This window comes from Pungitius pungitius, chromosome 20 (assembly GCF_949316345.1).
Source record: "Pungitius pungitius chromosome 20, fPunPun2.1, whole genome shotgun sequence".
Classification (NCBI taxonomy): domain Eukaryota; kingdom Metazoa; phylum Chordata; class Actinopteri; order Perciformes; family Gasterosteidae; genus Pungitius; species Pungitius pungitius.
In genome coordinates this window covers 3,755,279-3,771,733 of record NC_084919.1, presented here as the reverse complement: position 1 = coordinate 3,771,733, position 16,455 = coordinate 3,755,279, and the positions used below count along the sequence as shown (strand labels likewise).

The 16,455-nt window shown below is 45.0% G+C and overlaps 3 protein-coding genes across 5 annotated transcripts; 1 reads left to right on the top strand and 2 right to left on the bottom strand.

The window, feature by feature from the left end:
- Nucleotides 1-1,639: 1,639 nt before the first annotated feature.
- Nucleotides 1,640-4,655, top strand: mtif3 (mitochondrial translational initiation factor 3). Of its 3 annotated transcripts, none has more exons than XM_037449205.2 (4): nucleotides 1,640-1,730; nucleotides 2,188-2,680; nucleotides 3,120-3,271; nucleotides 3,667-4,655. In XM_037449205.2, the coding sequence occupies exons 2-4, from the start codon at nucleotides 2,203-2,205 to the stop codon at nucleotides 3,946-3,948; spliced, it is 912 nt and encodes a 303-aa protein (XP_037305102.2). In that variant the 5' UTR covers nucleotides 1,640-1,730; nucleotides 2,188-2,202; the 3' UTR covers nucleotides 3,949-4,655. The 3 variants fall into 3 exon arrangements, with proteins under 3 accessions (XP_037305102.2, XP_062415474.1, XP_037305101.2); XM_062559490.1 differs by having other exon boundaries at nucleotides 1,653-1,860; XM_037449204.2 differs by having other exon boundaries at nucleotides 1,653-1,920.
- Nucleotides 4,656-4,944: 289 nt separating this feature from the next.
- On the bottom strand, nucleotides 4,945-11,333 carry heca (hdc homolog, cell cycle regulator). The gene is given in 6 exon segments (XM_037449200.2): nucleotides 4,945-5,264; nucleotides 5,386-5,540; nucleotides 7,366-7,532; nucleotides 8,181-8,872; nucleotides 8,874-9,250; nucleotides 10,806-11,333. Coding segments are annotated over 6 exon segments (1,692 nt in total). The 5' UTR covers nucleotides 10,942-11,333; the 3' UTR covers nucleotides 4,945-5,099.
- Nucleotides 11,334-12,119: 786 nt separating this feature from the next.
- On the bottom strand, nucleotides 12,120-16,370 carry abracl (ABRA C-terminal like). The gene is made up of 4 exons (XM_062559489.1): nucleotides 15,956-16,370; nucleotides 14,892-14,957; nucleotides 14,307-14,499; nucleotides 12,120-12,587 (listed from the first exon to the last, which is right to left on the bottom strand). The coding sequence occupies exons 2-3, from the start codon at nucleotides 14,950-14,952 to the stop codon at nucleotides 14,321-14,323; spliced, it is 240 nt and encodes a 79-aa protein (XP_062415473.1). The 5' UTR covers nucleotides 14,953-14,957; nucleotides 15,956-16,370; the 3' UTR covers nucleotides 12,120-12,587; nucleotides 14,307-14,320.
- Nucleotides 16,371-16,455: the final 85 nt, after the last annotated feature.

The following is a 16,455-nucleotide window of genomic DNA, read 5'->3' as shown; positions in this document are numbered from 1 at the left end:
AACTCGTACCTGCAGAGAGTTTAGAAATGGTGCTTTTGTACATCGTGTGGTAAGAGAAACAAAAGCCAGAGCAAAAAGGCTCCTTCTACTGTCTGCGTAACAACAGCGAGGCCATCAATCTACTCCTGGTGTTGTATTATGTCACATAGCGACTACACTGGATACTTGATATGTTTCTTCATTTTGCCATTTTAAAAACATACATACAACTACTACCTTCGCAGTCTTGTTCAATAGTACTCACTGTGATTCCAATGTTCTTTTGCATCGAGGAAGGCACTGAAATAATCAGCAACAACGACATGTGCCGCACTCATTTTCAAACACTCCCTGAGTTTCTTACGAGCACCTACTGTATATCAAATGAAATAACAGGTTGACAAAAAAACACACGTTAACACCCGTAATGGATGTTAGGATTGTTCGCAGGTTACTCACAGACAGGATGAATCCACAAGAGGCCCACGAACAAAACCCAAGTCACCCGGCTCATGTTGTTTTTATGGCATTAGCTCTCTGTCAGGACGCGAGATCTCTTCCCTGATACAGAGGATGAATGACAAGCGTGATTATAGTGTAATGATAAAGTACTTTTTTCCATACAGATAATTGGCAAGCAGTATTTTATGTAATTCTTACCCTTCCGTTGTTGAAGTAGCACAAAGCACTGAGGAGCAGCCCTGAAAAGAGTGACAACTGGACCTTTCGGACCGCATGCATAGCTTACTTACTTACTTTGCATAAAGCATTTTGTTTTGCAAATATAGCCTTCCAGGAAACTGTCTCTTTTGCAAAATAACCTAAACAAGATTACATTTGGCGGGGACCAGTTAGGATGTAAGCAAATTCCATGAATGAATGGTGTCTGTGACACACAATAGCTCATGTGCAAAAATGGTAAAGTCCACGTGATTTCATACCCTACTTCTGTCGTAAGGTTTTTTATTTAAAAATATTGAATGTAAATATATAAACTGAAATATTAAAATAAAAAAACATTTAATACATAAAACATTTTAAAAAGTATGAAATACTAATTAAGCAGGAAAAAGTACCTAACCGACATTAAATTATGCTAATAAATCAACAACAAGCATTAGTTAAGTTAAAGTTAAAATCATCCACATGGCTGGAAACAAGATATTTAATATTCATGACAAAACTGTACCAAATGATAAGAAAAGTTTATTTTTATAAAATGGATTGGAAAGAAATGTGCTTGTAAATACAAACAGAAAACAACCTCCAAAATAACAGTTGAAGGTGCTAAAAACAGCATATTTCCCTTTACAAACATCTTTAATCTGTACAAAATTGTTAGCGAACTAAACCGTTTCTGGACCAGAAAAAGCTTCACAGTAAAGCTCCTCACCAAGAAATAGTCTGGCACACATCTGTGCACCTCCTGCAATGGTTACATGTAGTCAAACAATAAGTCCCCCTTAGTGTGGCCTTCTACCTTTGTTTCAGACCGACGTCCTCAAGAAACCTCGGCAAAGTAAAACTAGAACGAGCTGCAGAGTGAGATCGCTGAGGATGGAAACCCCGTTTTGCGAAGACCCTTTAATGGAAGTAACCGCGTGTCTCGCTTCGTCCGCGCGGGGGCAGCGTCGCCGGGGTTTTTTCTTTTTCCGCTGCATTGGAGCACCACCGAAGAAGAGCAGTGCGGAAGCGAAGAGGGACGCGTCGCCCTGCCAGGCTGCAACATGAACCCACGACATTGATCCACGGCGACTGCGCCGCGCTAACCGGGGTGGGAACGACAACGAGTGGGACAACGAGGGGGACACTTGGACACCGTGGAAGTAGCGGAGAACGCCGGTGTCTTGGTGCGGATCGGAAGGCGTCGCTTCTCAGGGGGTCAGGGGCGACACGTCCGTACAGCTGCATGTTTTTGGCAGAGCACTGTGCCAAGTGACTGTAAGAGAAGACACGTTTACAGCAAGTTAATTATTGTAATTTCACATTATTGTAATCTTAATAAACAAAGAAAATAGAAAATAGCTATTAAACTGTATATGAGCTGTTATTTACATTCACCTGTCATGTCATATTCAGGAATAGTTTAAAGCCTACCTCATGATACAACATGTTGTCTTTAACCCCAGTCACAGCTTTTTTCGTGATTCTTTTTTTTTTTGCACTTTCACATAATCCAATCTGGCCCCTCTCATCTTTTTCCATCAGGCAAAGCTCCAGGACATGTCTGCAGCTTGCGTGAGGTGGACGCTGGGCCGCACACTGAGGGCCGTGTGCGGTGGCCCCCGGTGCCACTGGGCACCGGCAGCGAGACCGGCGGCACCCGGTGGTGACGGGCCTGACGTCGTCGTCGCCGCCGCCTCCTCCTCCTCCTTGAGGCGGTCTCCATTCTCCACAGATGCGGGCGACTCGGAGCAGGCTCCCGCGCCAAAGGCGAAGAACAAGCGCGACCCCAAAGCTCAAGGCACGATCGGCGCCGTCGGCCGCAGGATCCCCCACCGCGAGGTGCAGGTGATCAGCGAGACGGGCGAGAACCTGGGCACCATGCACCGCGCGGACGTGATCCGGGTGCTGGACGAGCGGGGGCTCAAGCTGGTGCTGCTCAGTGACCGCAGAGACCCCCCCGTCTACCGGCTGATGAGCGGCAAGCAGATCCACGAGGAGCAGCTGAAGCTGCGGGAGAAACAGAAAGCAAAAGCAGGTGTGTGGTTGTCCCGTCAAAGCGGCCCCTCTTATAGCTTTGCTTTTTTACTCAAAACCAGGATGTTGTACCTGTAAATATTAAAGTTCTATTCAATCTGAGAAGGCGGAACACCTTGTCGCTCAAAACACGTTTGCAGCCATTGTTTTATTCGACGCAGTTTCAAACTTTTGAACGATGAGGATAATGAGGGCTGCACTTTAAATAATTGGTGCAATCGTACATGTTTACACATTGGGAGCTGTTTTACACCTTTTGATTTACATTTATTGAAACCAGCTTATTCATCTATTAGTTATCCATTCAATCATTTCCAACTCTGGTCAGGTCAAAATAGTTGACCAAAAAAAATCGCTTTACCAGCATCCTGGCAGTTTCATCATCTCTCAACGGAACAAGTCAAACACGAGGAGACGTACAGCATGTGTTGTGTCCACAGCCCCCGTGCAGGTGAAAGAGCTCACCTTTTCGTCGGGCATCGCAGCTCACGACCTGTCCACCAAGTTGAAGCAAGTGGAGGGCTGGCTGGAGAAGAAGAACCACGTTAGAATCACTCTGCGATCGGGCCGCGGGGGATCCGCAGTCAACCTGGTGAGGACAAAACACCGTCACCTCCGGCTCACAGTGCATCACGTCCGACCAAAACTAAATAATAATTAGACCTCAGAATAGATAGACCACTGAGAAGTTCACTTTTTCACTGTTTTTAAAAATACAAACAACCAAAGAGATTAAAAAAAATATTAACTCCTTTATGCTTATCAGTTTTTTTTCTGAACTGTCCAATAGCAACATTTCCAAGCTGTGTAAAATGTTGTTTTATGGCACATTAATGGTACATTTAGTGGGCGAGGCCTGTAACTGGGGACATCAATAACTCTACATTGTTGATTTTAACCTTAATGGTTGAGAGCGTGAGGGACAGTGGTAACGCAGTGGTCGTCTGTTCCCCTAAAAGGTTCCTTGTTCATTATTTTTTCCTGCAGGATACAAATCTGGAGCAGATAGTGCAGCAAATGGAGGTGATGTTCGGATTTGTTTCCAAACCAAAAGCCGTGCGCGACGGTCAAGCGGCCGTGTGCGTCCTCCGACCGCCTTCGGCAAAGGAACTGTCACAACAACCGAAGAGTAAAGGTGATCCTTCGCAGTCTGACGACTCAACGTCACGGGCCACCGAGAGCCAAGCGGCCGTCCCTCCTGTTGGCGACACAGACGCCGCGGAAGGGTCCGCGCGGCCGGGTTCTGGTGCAAATAAAACATTGTCATAAGTCAAAGTCTGCTCTTAAATGTTATGTGTGGTGTCAATTATTTTGACGGGCCCCATTCTTCATGTAAAATAGTGAATATATATATATAATGAAGCCCGGTGTTTAACATTGACCAAAGTGTAATGACCTTCGGCCTCCTGAAAGGGTCTCAGGTGGCAGAGCTGAAACCAAAATCGTTGTAGACAAGAAGAAGGATGTTTTTACAGTATTGTGCCTCACGTTTGAATACTGCATTCACTTCTAATACATCTGCTCTTAAAAACATCCCATCCACTCTTTTCCCAGGGGGGTAGGGGGGTGGGGCAGCGTGTAGCATGTAGCAATATGGTGGCATCTAGCGGGGAGGTTGCATGGTGCGACCAACTGAAAGCGGGTTCATTTGAAGAGTTTGTTGAAGTACAGGGTTTGGTTTGTCCCTTCTGGCCTACTGTAGAAAACATGGCCGCAGGCTCATTCTAAGCTAACGAAAACACAACGATTTGTAATTTACAGGTTGGCAAAATCCCCCTAACTGTTCCACCTTTGACTTGTCCTGGCTGTAAACGTAACCTCAATGGACCAGTTGTTTGGGACATGATTGCCCTTGAGTCTTCACATGTGACATTGAGAAGACATTTTTGAACCCAAAATGTAATAAATACAATTTTACACATTACATTTAAATAACATTGAACAGGCTGACAGCACCTACTTGTGCCTGTCCCAAGGAAAGTATTTGAAGATCATTAATAATTTGTGTATTGTGTATTGCATGGAGTTTAAGTGATGAAAATATCAAACCAACACAAATGCATTTCTTTCTCTACTTTATTAGAGATTCCTCTTTATTTTTGGTAAAAAAAGAAAGATAAAAGCAAATTTTGGCATACAGATACATTCATTTCTCACAGATAATTGGCTTTGCCTGACCTCACTTTAACACCTTTCTTTAACTGCAGTGATATACTGTATTTGGAACTTTTTTTCTTCCTTTATTGAAAACTAGAGTTCCCCCCCCCCCCCCCCCCCCCATATACATAAAAAAGGAACCACAAGAGATCAAACTTAAAAACATAAAATCACCTTAAGGCCCCCCCCCCCGAAAAATAAAAATCTTTCCTAGATTGTGTTAAAAAAAAAGCAGCTTAACTATCCTGCACGCGCAGCATTTGTCAATAAGCCTCGAGTACTTTGTAGGAGGAGAAAGGTTTCACAAAGTGATAGTCCAGGTTGCCGCAGTGAGGGCACTGCTGGACGTTGCTGTACTCTGAGAAATACTGCATCCCGACTCGGACGTCCACCACCGGCTTCCCGCAGTGCTTACAGTTGAGACGGGCCTGAGGACACACGGGGAGGACGGCAGGAGGTCACTTCAGGGGACGTTGAATTAACGCTGGGCAATGATATTTGACCCAGGGCGTTCAGGACGTGGGTTTTGTTTGCCTTTGTTTTATTTACCTGGCAACACGGGGAAGCAGCCAGGATGTCGTAGGTGTACATTGTGCCCAGCTGGTGCCAGCTCCCGTCCCAGCGAGACTTGCACTTGATGCAGACGATCTTGTGGACGCCTTCGAGGCAGTCCACGCAGACGGCGTAGAGGTGCATCAACCTGCCTGTTAGAAATAAAAGAAGGGAAGTTAGGTATGACGTTAAAAAAAAGGATTAACAAGAAACTTAAAGGGCCAAATCAGGCAAACTTTGGATCGCTCCCGTGGCCCATTATTCATCCGAGATAAACACCAGTTTCTGTGGACCTTCATGTTGTAAACAGAGCAGAGACTGAGCTAGGGGACGGATCGCGTCTTTAGAGGTCAGCCTCGCATGTACCAGGATGACAAGTGTGAATACCAAACGAGCCCTGTGTGTTGAGTCAATGCTTCCCAACAAGAGCTTTGAACGTCATCGACCTGAAGCTATAAAGCAAAGACAATGCGGCTTTCCATCCAAATCCAGTAAGTAAACATGAATGAGCCACTCATACAGAGAGCCACCATGTGTGTGTGTGTGTGTTCAGTGCGTGTTGTAAAAATATCTCTATTAAAAAACAGAAATAAACATGCAGTTGCGAGCTCTCCAGCCTCGTAGGGCAAAGAAGGTTTTAGCTGTTAATAACCGCTGAATTAACAAGCAGATTTTAATCTAACTTTACTCAACAGTACAACATGTTTCATTTCTCTTTTTGTTTATATTTCGCCCGACACAAAAGCATGAAAAACTGAATGAATTATTATTTCATACTGATGTAAATCTAGCAGCTTACAGCTTAGCACATCAAAACAGCAAGAAGCTTCGTGCTAACTCACATTCAGCAAAAAGTGTTATTGTTTTGAATGGAATATGAAGTCTATGATTGTGCAAAATAACATATTAATTGTTGCAATTCACAGAGACGTTAAATGCTGTTTTTTTTTAGCCAAATTCCCGGCAGCAGATTTTCAGCCAATTCAGAGCAGAATAAAAGTATGTGATTCGTGTTAGTTTTTTTTAGATCAAACACGTTACCTGCGATACAAAAACAACATTGCTCTAATGTATTTGATATAATTCACAAATGGAAATATGGGTTTTGTGTGAGTCCGAACAGGCCAAACGCTCACGTCAGAGTCCTAACATGCTCACAACAACGATGCTAAAATGTTAATATTTACCGTGTTCATCTTCTTAGTTCAGCATGTTATTATAGCTGATTTGCTCTAAAAACAAAGGGGGGGGGGGCGGGGGTACAGATGGGGCTGATGGAAATATCAGAGAGGGTGGTGCTAACCCAGAGGGAAAGTCAGAGGTCCATAAGAACCAATAGGATTCATCCTCCGGTTGATGAAATGTTTCAGTCTGTCCTAAAGTAGTCGACCAGCCGACCGACGGAGCGATTTGAAAGAAGTCACCGTATTGCCTGGTGGTCTCTTGATTTTTTGCAGAAACACATTTCATGCTGCTGTTGAGCTGTGAAATGAGAAAGGATTCAACTCGCCGGCCAAAACTGTTGAAAACAACCGAAAACAGTCGAGCCGAAGAACAGCAGCGCAAACTTTATCATTAAAAAGCTTTGTTATTCCTCTATTTGTCCTGTAATCACACTCGTCACATACATACACGTATTTCCCATGAGCGTAAACCCATCCTAAGCATTCAGACGGGTGGCAGCCGGGGATCAAACTAACAACCTCCTGAGTAAAGGGTGTTGAGATCCAAACCACGGAGCAAAGAGCCGCCCTCATCTGACAGCTTAAGGCTACAATAAAACTGCTTAAAAAAAGACTCCACTGCTTCGAATGGTTGTTTTCTGGTGGACTCTAAAAGAGACAAAAAGCACTAAAAGGAGGCGGGTTCTCACACAGATAATTAATCTCATGTTCTACCGTCGGGATTTATGGAGTAAATTTGACGTTTTCATTATCCACAGCTTGAAGTACTCGTGTCTTTGAAACGCGTTCTGACCTTGAAGGTGGCAGGGGACGTCGTACTCGATCTCCTCGTGGCGCGAAGGGCTGAGGAACAGAGTCCCGTCCACCAAAGGGAACTGCTCAAACACGGGCAGCGCCCTGTGGCACAGCGCGCAGTTGAGCACGTTCCTGTTGCTCGCGCTGAGGGCCGACAGGATGAACCTACGGGACAGACAGACACGAGGAGTCAGGGCGGCTTCCTCTGGCACGCCGTGTGCCGTTCTCCGTGCTTTAATCAGAGTTTATGGGAGTCTTTGGATGTGTGCAGATGTGTGCAGATGTTTTTACTACTTAAAAGAAGCTCTGATCACGAAAAAGTGAATCTGACAGCTGCTGTCAATCATACCTAATTGGCAATGCCTTTCAGCTGTTTAATCTTCTTTACTCAGTGCAACTTGTTTTTATATTTTATTGTTTACTATTTCTAAATCGCTTTTATATTATTTTTATGTTGCTTTATTAATTAATTAGCATAAACTTTCATTGCTTCACCTTTTTACTCCAAGCAAGTACGGCTTTTATGTGCAACAGTTATGTTTTTTAATGTTAATTATATTGCCTGTAAAGACGTTCTGCTGAATCAGATCGTAGGTTGTTTTCCTGCATAAGTCAATATATTTAATCACTACAATTAAAATGCATGTTACGTGTTTGTCAGACATGTACCAATCAATGTGACTGAGCAAATCTGTCTATGCAGGCTGCAGTTAAACCACTCAACAAATGCAAAGTTAAAACCCAGCCTAGTTATACTGTACACATCACACAGGAACCGAGTGTCATCATGTGTGTGTGTGTGTGTGTGTGTACCTGCGCAGCTCCTCCCCCTGGCCCACCTGGGCATCGTCCTCCATGCGGACGTGGTACGTGTTGAGTTTGTGGCGGGGGACGTGGGCGAGCAGCTCCGAGAGGTCCAGCCTCCTCAGGAACTGCACCGGGTGGGGCCGCGCGCCGTCGCCACCCGGGCCCCCGGGGGCGAGCCGCTGGTGGTGGAGCGGGAGGGCGAAGGCCAGCGGCAGGGCAATCACGGACCCCGGGTCGAGGTGCGCTCCGCCGCCGGAGGCCCCCGTCGGGCAGCCGCCGCCGCCCCCCCGGGCCGGAGGCCCCCCGGCCTGCGGGTGTTTCCTCTGCGGCTCCGCGTGCACGGCGGGTCGGAAGAACTCTCCCAGCTGACGGGAACCTCGGAGCCCCGCCGCCGCCCCGAAGACGGCGGCGGGGGAGAAAGGGAAGCCGGTGGGCGGGGACTGTCCCGGGGAGCCACATGGTGACTTTAGAGGGTGCCCCAGAGAATAGGCCCCTCCCGCCGGGAACCCCCCCGCGGCTCCCCTCTCCGAAGAGTTCTGACGGTCCACCGACTGTCTCCGAGGCAAGTCCTGACTCGAGGCCCTGTGGAGGAGCTTGCCTCCCCCGACCCCGGCGGCCCCTGGGGGCTTGCTTCTCCTGGGCTCGTCAAAAAGCCCGTCCCCCGCGGGCCCCGCGGGCGCCGCCGCCGCCGCCGCCCCCCCCCCCGCTGGACCCGTTCCTGCTCCTCTCCGTTGGCTTCTTCTTGCGCTCGTCGTGGACCCGCCTCACCTGGTACCAGTCGGTGTCCTTCTTCAGGTGCCCCTGGCCGCAGCGGCACGAGCAGAACCTGAAGGCCAGGTCGTAGCCCTTCTTGGTCCACATGTTCTGCCGGCACTGCTTCTCGTTCCAGGAGCGCGCGCGCCCGATGCAGTTGAACTGCACCAGGATGGAGCTCTCCCACTCGTAGAAACACTGCAGGTGCATCCAGTTGCCGTGGGGGCAGAGCTCGTTGTTGCACACCACCCGCTGGTAGTTGTCCTTCTCCAGGTCGACGGGGCGGTCCAAGGTGCAGCAGAGAGGGGTCGCGCACTGGCCCTCTGGATGGGAAGAGAGAGAGGTTATTATATCCATCCAGCTCGTGTAATAGCATACTGAGACGATGATAATCAGTCTTGCTTTAAGGATTAGTCAAGATAATCGCTTGTTCATGTTGAGAGAGAAGAAGTCTAGCGGCATCTTGATATTGATCATTTTCTTTTCAAGTCTTTTAATATCAGGGCTGCAGCTAATAATATGTTTTATTACACATAAATCTTCCTTTTACTTGTTTTGATTATTCAATGGACAGCTTGGTTTAGTAAACATCAAAAATACAGATTTAAAAAAGGTCCCTGGTGTTTTCAAATGTTTTGCTTGGTCAGAGGAAACTCAAGATAAACGCTGTCCATCATAAGTTACACATGAACAACACAACACGAGGTGAGCATGTTCAATTTGATATATTCAGTGTCTTTGTTCGCCCTCCCCCCCTCATCGCCATCAATTTATGGAATTTAACTAGGCCATCCAAGCTTTTCATGTTCTGCCAACTGTCAAGTCTGGATGGGAATCAAGTAAATGTGGGCAACCCGAGTGTCTGCAAGATAAATGCAGGATAAACGTGTGTGTGAGTGTAGGGGGAACAGTTTCCTCCATCTTTTATTTTTCAGTTTCTCTTCTCCCTCTAAAGTCGGCACAGCTGTGCTTTCACACAGAAAAAGAACGTATGGATGGTTTCATAACTCCACACTCGAAGATAATAATAATGGAAAAATAAAGGATCCAAGCAGTTCTTCTGTTAAACTGTTGAGTGCGCACACAAGCGGCGAGATGTCAGTATTACGCTTAAAGAAGGGCACGACGCAAAACTGTGTGGACAAAGTGCACTTCAGAGAGAGAGGAGGGGGGGGGGGGCCTAAATCCAAATATAATACCATGTACTGTCACTGAAAAAAGCGCTGCAATTGTGTCATTAAAACTCCTTGAGGCTAGAATTGGTGTTGAAGGAGTATTTTCCACTTAATTGAACATTCGAATACTTGATAATAGTTGATTTCTAGATGCTGCTTGATGCGCAGCATGCCTTCGATTAACCTGATTTTAAAGATGTCTTTCCAGGTACTATTTCAACGTGTAACGCTATTTTACGGAAACAGCCGACAATCGCTTTCCAATGCGGTCAAGAACCGACACACAACCAGCACCACGACACCTGTTTCAGTTACACGTCTGCTGCGTTCCCGCAAATCTCCTTTTAGCCAAGACGTCAAGGCAGTTGATTAAAACTGAGCAACTATCTGCTCGCTGTGCAACAACGAGCAACCAAAACCCACCGAATTCGCACAAGGCCGCAGGTCGTGAGAACCCAGCTCACAACGCGAGAGACCATTAAAACTAACGCGTTTCGGGATGGAACTTTGGCACAGCGCTTTCTCTCCGGGTGGGACACCATTGGCGAGGAGGTACATGAGCCTTCTTTTTCTTTTTTTTCTTGCAACGTCGCAGTGCTTGCATGTCACAGCCGCAACGGACGGGATAGAGCTTCCACCTCCCTCCAGGGGCAGGAAGGCAGCATCACTAAACTTCTCCATCTGCGTCCGCTTCCTCTCTTACCACTCGAGCGCTCGGCTCTGGGCGCCGCCGCCGTCGCGCCTCCTGTTGCCGCCGCGCAGACTCCATTTTCCTGCTCATCCCCGCTGCTGTTCGTGCGTTTGCTCTTCTTTCCCTTGTTGTTCTTCTGGTTGGGCATGGCACAGGATTTGGCTGCCAGTGTTGGTTTCGACCTCTATCGACGGCTGCTGTCAACGCTGTTGGACATTTCTGTGGACTCCATTTCTGCAGTGCTTCTTTTTTTTTTTTTTTTAGCAGTGCTTTTTCTTTGGGTTGTTGTTGTTGTTGTTATTGGTTTCCTCGTGGATGAGAGGCAGGCTTTTATGCAACGATTACAGCACTAGTTATAAATTATAAGCTGCTATAACCTTTAAGGACGAAGGCGTGTCCGTCTCTTGTTTTGATTCCTGCTCTGCTGTTTTCTTCAACGCCCTGACGTCACGGGACCCCGCCCCCCTTATCGACCGTCTGCGACTGATGATGGATTCAGGGCATGTGGGAAATCTCGGAGTTAATAGTTTCAACACTTTCTTAACCCAAACCTTTTTTTTTTTTTTACACACTTTTCATGACCAGTTGTAAACAAGATGAGAGAAGCACTCATGACTTTATTACATCACAACCTATCTACAAAAGTATTATGAAACATTGTCAGTGGAGAGGATGTCCTCATTAAATATACTCTTGTCTTTAGCAATGCTTAATGTTCCTATTACGCATATATAGCATGTACTCTATGTTAAATATGAATTAGCACAAAGGGCTACAGGGGTTACTAAATGTGTATGTGGTATTACATTGAAATACTCTACAAGTACCCCAAAACTGTATCTAACCACAGTACATTGTCATGTGTTTTTCCATCACTTCGAACAATGCGAAGAATCTACCATAATATTTGGGTAAGATATTCCAACTGTACATGATTGCAGCAGACTGAGCCTTGAGACTGGAAGTTGATTAGAAGTGCCAAGTATCACATAACTGTGGGGTTATTTAGCGGTTGTGACAGCACATACTTCATCAGCCTGGGAGTGATTCCAAAAAAAAAAAAAAAACTTGCGAGGTAACAATCTTTTCAGCAGATCAGCACTTAAAACATGCAGTATTTATACCCAAGAGCCTGTGTAACAGTCAATGGCATTTCAATTTACCCAAATCCACTCCAGAGTACACCATTGATAGATATCACAAGACTCATGACTATGAATTAAACAAACACAAAATGACTGCAAAGAGACAAAACAATGACGAAAACACAGTGAAAAAAAAAAAGATAAATACATCAGGTTTTAGAATAAGTCACCACAAAACAGGTTCAAGGTTTCAAATTGTAAAGATTTTATTCCTGTTTATCCCATCGCGACAGAAACCTTTTGTTTTTTTTACTTAACGCGTTATTGCAAATACAAAAAGACAGTAATGAACGCACATGAACGCATCCTGCAGGCAGCCCACAAGTTCACAGAAATGGCTTGAGGTATTAGCACTCGTCTGATCACAACTTTCCCTACTTGGTAAGTGTTAACTTGTGAGGTCATTTGCATTCAGCCCACGCCAGAGCAACACGCAGCAGGATAACTCGACGGTGATGCAAGCAGCGGCTTCCTTCCTCGCTCCGTCCTCCGATATTTCCACGACCTTTCAGACTTCTACTCGGTCTGCATTGTTCTGTACTCTCGATTACATTTCAGCTTCATTCATAATCAGCATAGAATTGAGCTCATTCGGTTTTCCTCATTTAGACAACTTGTTGATCCATGACGTTGTTAAGAGCATAACATCCTATTGGGTTCAGAAAAGAAAAAGAAAAAAAAAAAAAAAAACACATCATTCAAGTAAAGCTCAAACAAAAACAGCCAGAACCTGAGCATAAATGGGGAGGTTGGTTGAAGCGACACAGCAGGGAGTGTGAAATGGTTCTCATAAAACTTGCAGATGAGGCGCGGTCTCAGGAGGCCCAAAAGCGGTTTCAATAAAACCGTGACATTATGCAAGTGAGCAGAACGACTGCAAAGCATAAAATGGTACATTCAGGCAAAAAAAAACAATTGGACATTGTTGGCGTTTCAGGCGATAATCCCAGACGAGAAAGAGGAGCGCCGGGTAAGTGATTGGCTGTTTATCTTTGGTCTGAATGATTGAACAGCCAAACACACGGCTGTATCCACTACAGCGGATCATCACTGTCCAACAGTGAAACTACGAAATAAAATTAAAAAAAACTATTTCACAAAATCATGTTTTAATATTTTGTTTCTATTTGTTCATATGATGTAGTTCATTTTAACTACTTTGGGCCTCTATAAGTTCAGAGTGCTTGTAGAAACCAACCAAAGTGATCACGCCTGACCTGCAAGTATCATTTGACCTACAGTACAGACAAGTGGTAATTTAAACATCTATAAATGTACATCTTGTGTCACAAGTAAGACACATCACTTAAGCTAGAGGACACTTTTTAAACATATTTTGGTTTCTGTCAATTTGGTCCTGAGAATCAAATTATTATTTTTTTGCATCTGGCACCAATCACCGTTATTATACGCAAATATAAATTGCACAAGAAATACATTCGCCGTTTGCTCATCGATCACGTTTCTTACAAAAGGCAAGTTTTAGTGTATGTCTTATCAGAGAAGATTCACTTTTCACCACATGTAAAAAGATGGAATAAAAACTACTCAAGTAGATTGCATCAAATACAAAAACGTGGAAAAGTCTTTCTTGAAATGCACTTTTCTTTGTAATTTCTATCAAGAAATTGTATTTCCTAAAGCACTGGTCTAATAAAGGTATTTTTTAGAAAGTCCACAAGAGGTAGTAGAAATGTCTCATGTAAAAAATAAATGGAAATGACTTTTGGTGACATTGTGGGTGGAAACATACTTGGCATAGTCTTAAAGCTCATAGACCTAAAGCACTAAGTTCAACTGAAAACCAAATGATATGATTTGTAGTTTGAATATGTCTGTACTCAAATGGCCACATGAGGCTGTTCAAATGAAGAAGAAGAAGAAAACACGTACAAACTAGATACTTTGAAGTCTGTCAAAGTATCTTGTTCCGTTTGTCCTTCCCCCCCTGACACAATTAGGAGGCATTTTATTGTGATAGCCACCTTAAACCCCCCCCCCCCCAAAGATCTATTTTACAGAGATTATAACATTCCTGATTTGTGCGTTTATGGTCTTAAAAGTCGCATTTCAGACCCTGAAACCAGGAATGTGGCGGTTTTTCAGTCCTTGAAAACCTCGAGCATTCTCGAAAAGACTTGAGACCGTTTGGCTAAAGGGTAATCAAATGAAATCATATGCAGACAAGCCAGCTGGGTCCTACGTACGGTCTAATCTAAAATGGTTTAGTCAATACGTTTTAAATTCAAAAACGCTGAGCCCCGCACATTAAGAAAAATGACAGAAGCTCAGCGAGAAGCCGGTAAACGGCAGGAGATCGGTATTACAGAGGATTCGGTGAGTCGCTAGAAGACCGTCCGGTACAAACTTTGCCCCTCGGTCCTAGAGCAGGACGATATCGACGTCATCATGGACGCCCTGCAGCAGCAACTCCCCTTGGAAGTTGATCACCTTTCTTTTCTTGGCGGCCCTCAGGGTGCCCACCAGCGCCTCGAAGATGTTGGCACACTGGTCGTCGTTAAACAGGACGCCGAACTTCACTTTGGTCTGACCATCGGCACCTGGATTAAGAGACGCATTGATAGAGCAAATTCAAAACCCAGATTCAATTTAATTTACAATACAAAACACACGAAAGCTGCAAATGTTTACATATCGAGAAGCCGGAACTTCACATTTCCGGATTTCAATTAAAAATCTGAAAGAATGCAGCGCTAGCGCCAAAGAAAGCACATTAAAAACATTGTCGGAGAGTTACGAAACACAAATAGCTTAAGGCTGGTGTGTTTGTCTTTGCACCAGAGCAGTGAGCTGGAACTATACCGATCGACGTCACATTGCTGCATTGTTGGTCTGTGGTTTATTCAATGTGCTTTAAAACTATTCCGCTTCACCGAAGCACGTGAAGATCAAACAAATCCTCCTCCATCACAGAATCATTGCACGGACTCACTTTTACTGCCGAGTCGCTGAATCTCCTGCACCAGGAGTCCGATTTCATGAGAAATATTCATTGTGGCTGAAGAGGGAAAAACAACGTCAGGTGACAAATAAAATCAACGCACTTAGATGAACTTTTTAGCTTGAAATTAATCTGCAGTAGGATGTGAGCCATTAAGCCCAATACACGCCTCTCTATTGCTGGAAGAGAGACAAAGGCAAATCAAAAGAGTCATTTTAGTAAACGAATGAGTCATTTTAACTGCGCCTTTTTGATATTAAATCTTTTAAATGACTCGGCTTATCCTTACATCTACAAATTTCACGGTTTTTAAAATTTTAAGACAAAAGCACTTCCTTCACTGACATGGGCCGCCATGACGAACTATGATGATGGGAAGTTATCATTTGATTTCTTAATTAAATTGGAATTAAGGTTAGCATGGGGACTAGGCCCAATTATCAATTAGAGGAAAGTTACTTAGGAAATTAAAAAAATGATAATTTTGACTATCACCGTATAATATTTGATTATTAGAAAAGCAATTCATATTTCAACAGATTGACCAGAAGGAATTTGGAACTAAGCGACTCTTCTTACAGAAAAACAATAAGTGAAATTGCAACTTTAATTCAGGAATATGCGGGACGCGCGTGTGGCGCGTGGCGCACCTTCAAGAAGAGAAGAAGAACATCACGAGGATCAAACGGAACAAGCTTCAGCAGGGCGGGCGCGCGAGAATGCGGAAATGAGTGGATTAGCTACAGCTAGCCACCCCGGAGCTCAATCCCCCCCCCTCCCCCCCGTTTTAATTCATTCATCTCTAGGGGTGCGCGGTCGTTGCTGGGTGCGGATTGATGGTCACAATTCAGAAGATGTCTTACTGAACTACAGGCGCAATGTAAAGTACGCAAATGACCCGCAGAAACGAGCTCGCCGGTAACATTAGCTTCCAACAAATGACCCCACCGAGGGAGGAGAGGAGTCTCCGACAGCTGGGCCGGTGTACGAAACGACGCCGTCAAAGTAAAAACACACAACCAGTTAAAATAGTGCGCCAACATTAACATGTTTACCTTTTGATTCGTCTTGATTCTAATGAGGTGACGGGCGGCTGTCTGGGGGAATCTGCTCCGGTGGAGGCTGCTGCTGCTGCGTTCAGGGTCAGCTGGGAAACCTCGCCTACACCAAATCCTTTATCCCAGTGATTCTCAACTGGTGGGTCGCAACCCACTAGTGGGTCGCGGACCCATTTTTAGTGGGTCGCGGGCCTTTGCATGGGAAAATAAAAATTTCAAGGGACTTTTTTAATGCAGCGGAGCGTCGTTTTTTTGCCAGCTCGTCCGTCCATGTTTTCAGCAGCGTGTGCCAGGTTGGGTCAAACCATTCTGATATGGGGGAGACATTGGGTTTTTAGGATAATTAAACATCCTGAATATAAAATTCAGCTTATGAACTTGATTTTGAATAAATTTGAGATGTTGAGAATGTTCCTCGATTTGTCATTAAGGGGTGATGGTGGTTCCTGGAGCCAGACCAGTTGAGAACCACTGCTTTATCCTAAACAATGGTGGAC

Bases quoted from the DNA above. Each gene is read 5' to 3' on its own strand.
- mtif3 (XM_037449205.2), top strand. From the start codon at position 2,203: ATGTCTGCAGCTTGCGTGAGGTGGACGCTGGGCCGCACACTGAGGGCC. The intron at 2,681-3,119 runs GTGTGTGGTTGT...TTGTGTCCACAG, and splicing joins GAAACAGAAAGCAAAAGCAG to CCCCCGTGCAGGTGAAAGAG. The intron at 3,272-3,666 runs GTGAGGACAAAA...TTTTTCCTGCAG, and splicing joins GGGGATCCGCAGTCAACCTG to GATACAAATCTGGAGCAGAT.
- abracl (XM_062559489.1), bottom strand. From the start codon at position 14,952: ATGAATATTTCTCATGAAATCGGACTCCTGGTGCAGGAGATTCAGCGA. The intron at 14,500-14,891 runs GTGAGTCCGTGC...CTCTTAATCCAG, and splicing joins TCAGCGACTCGGCAGTAAAA to GTGCCGATGGTCAGACCAAA.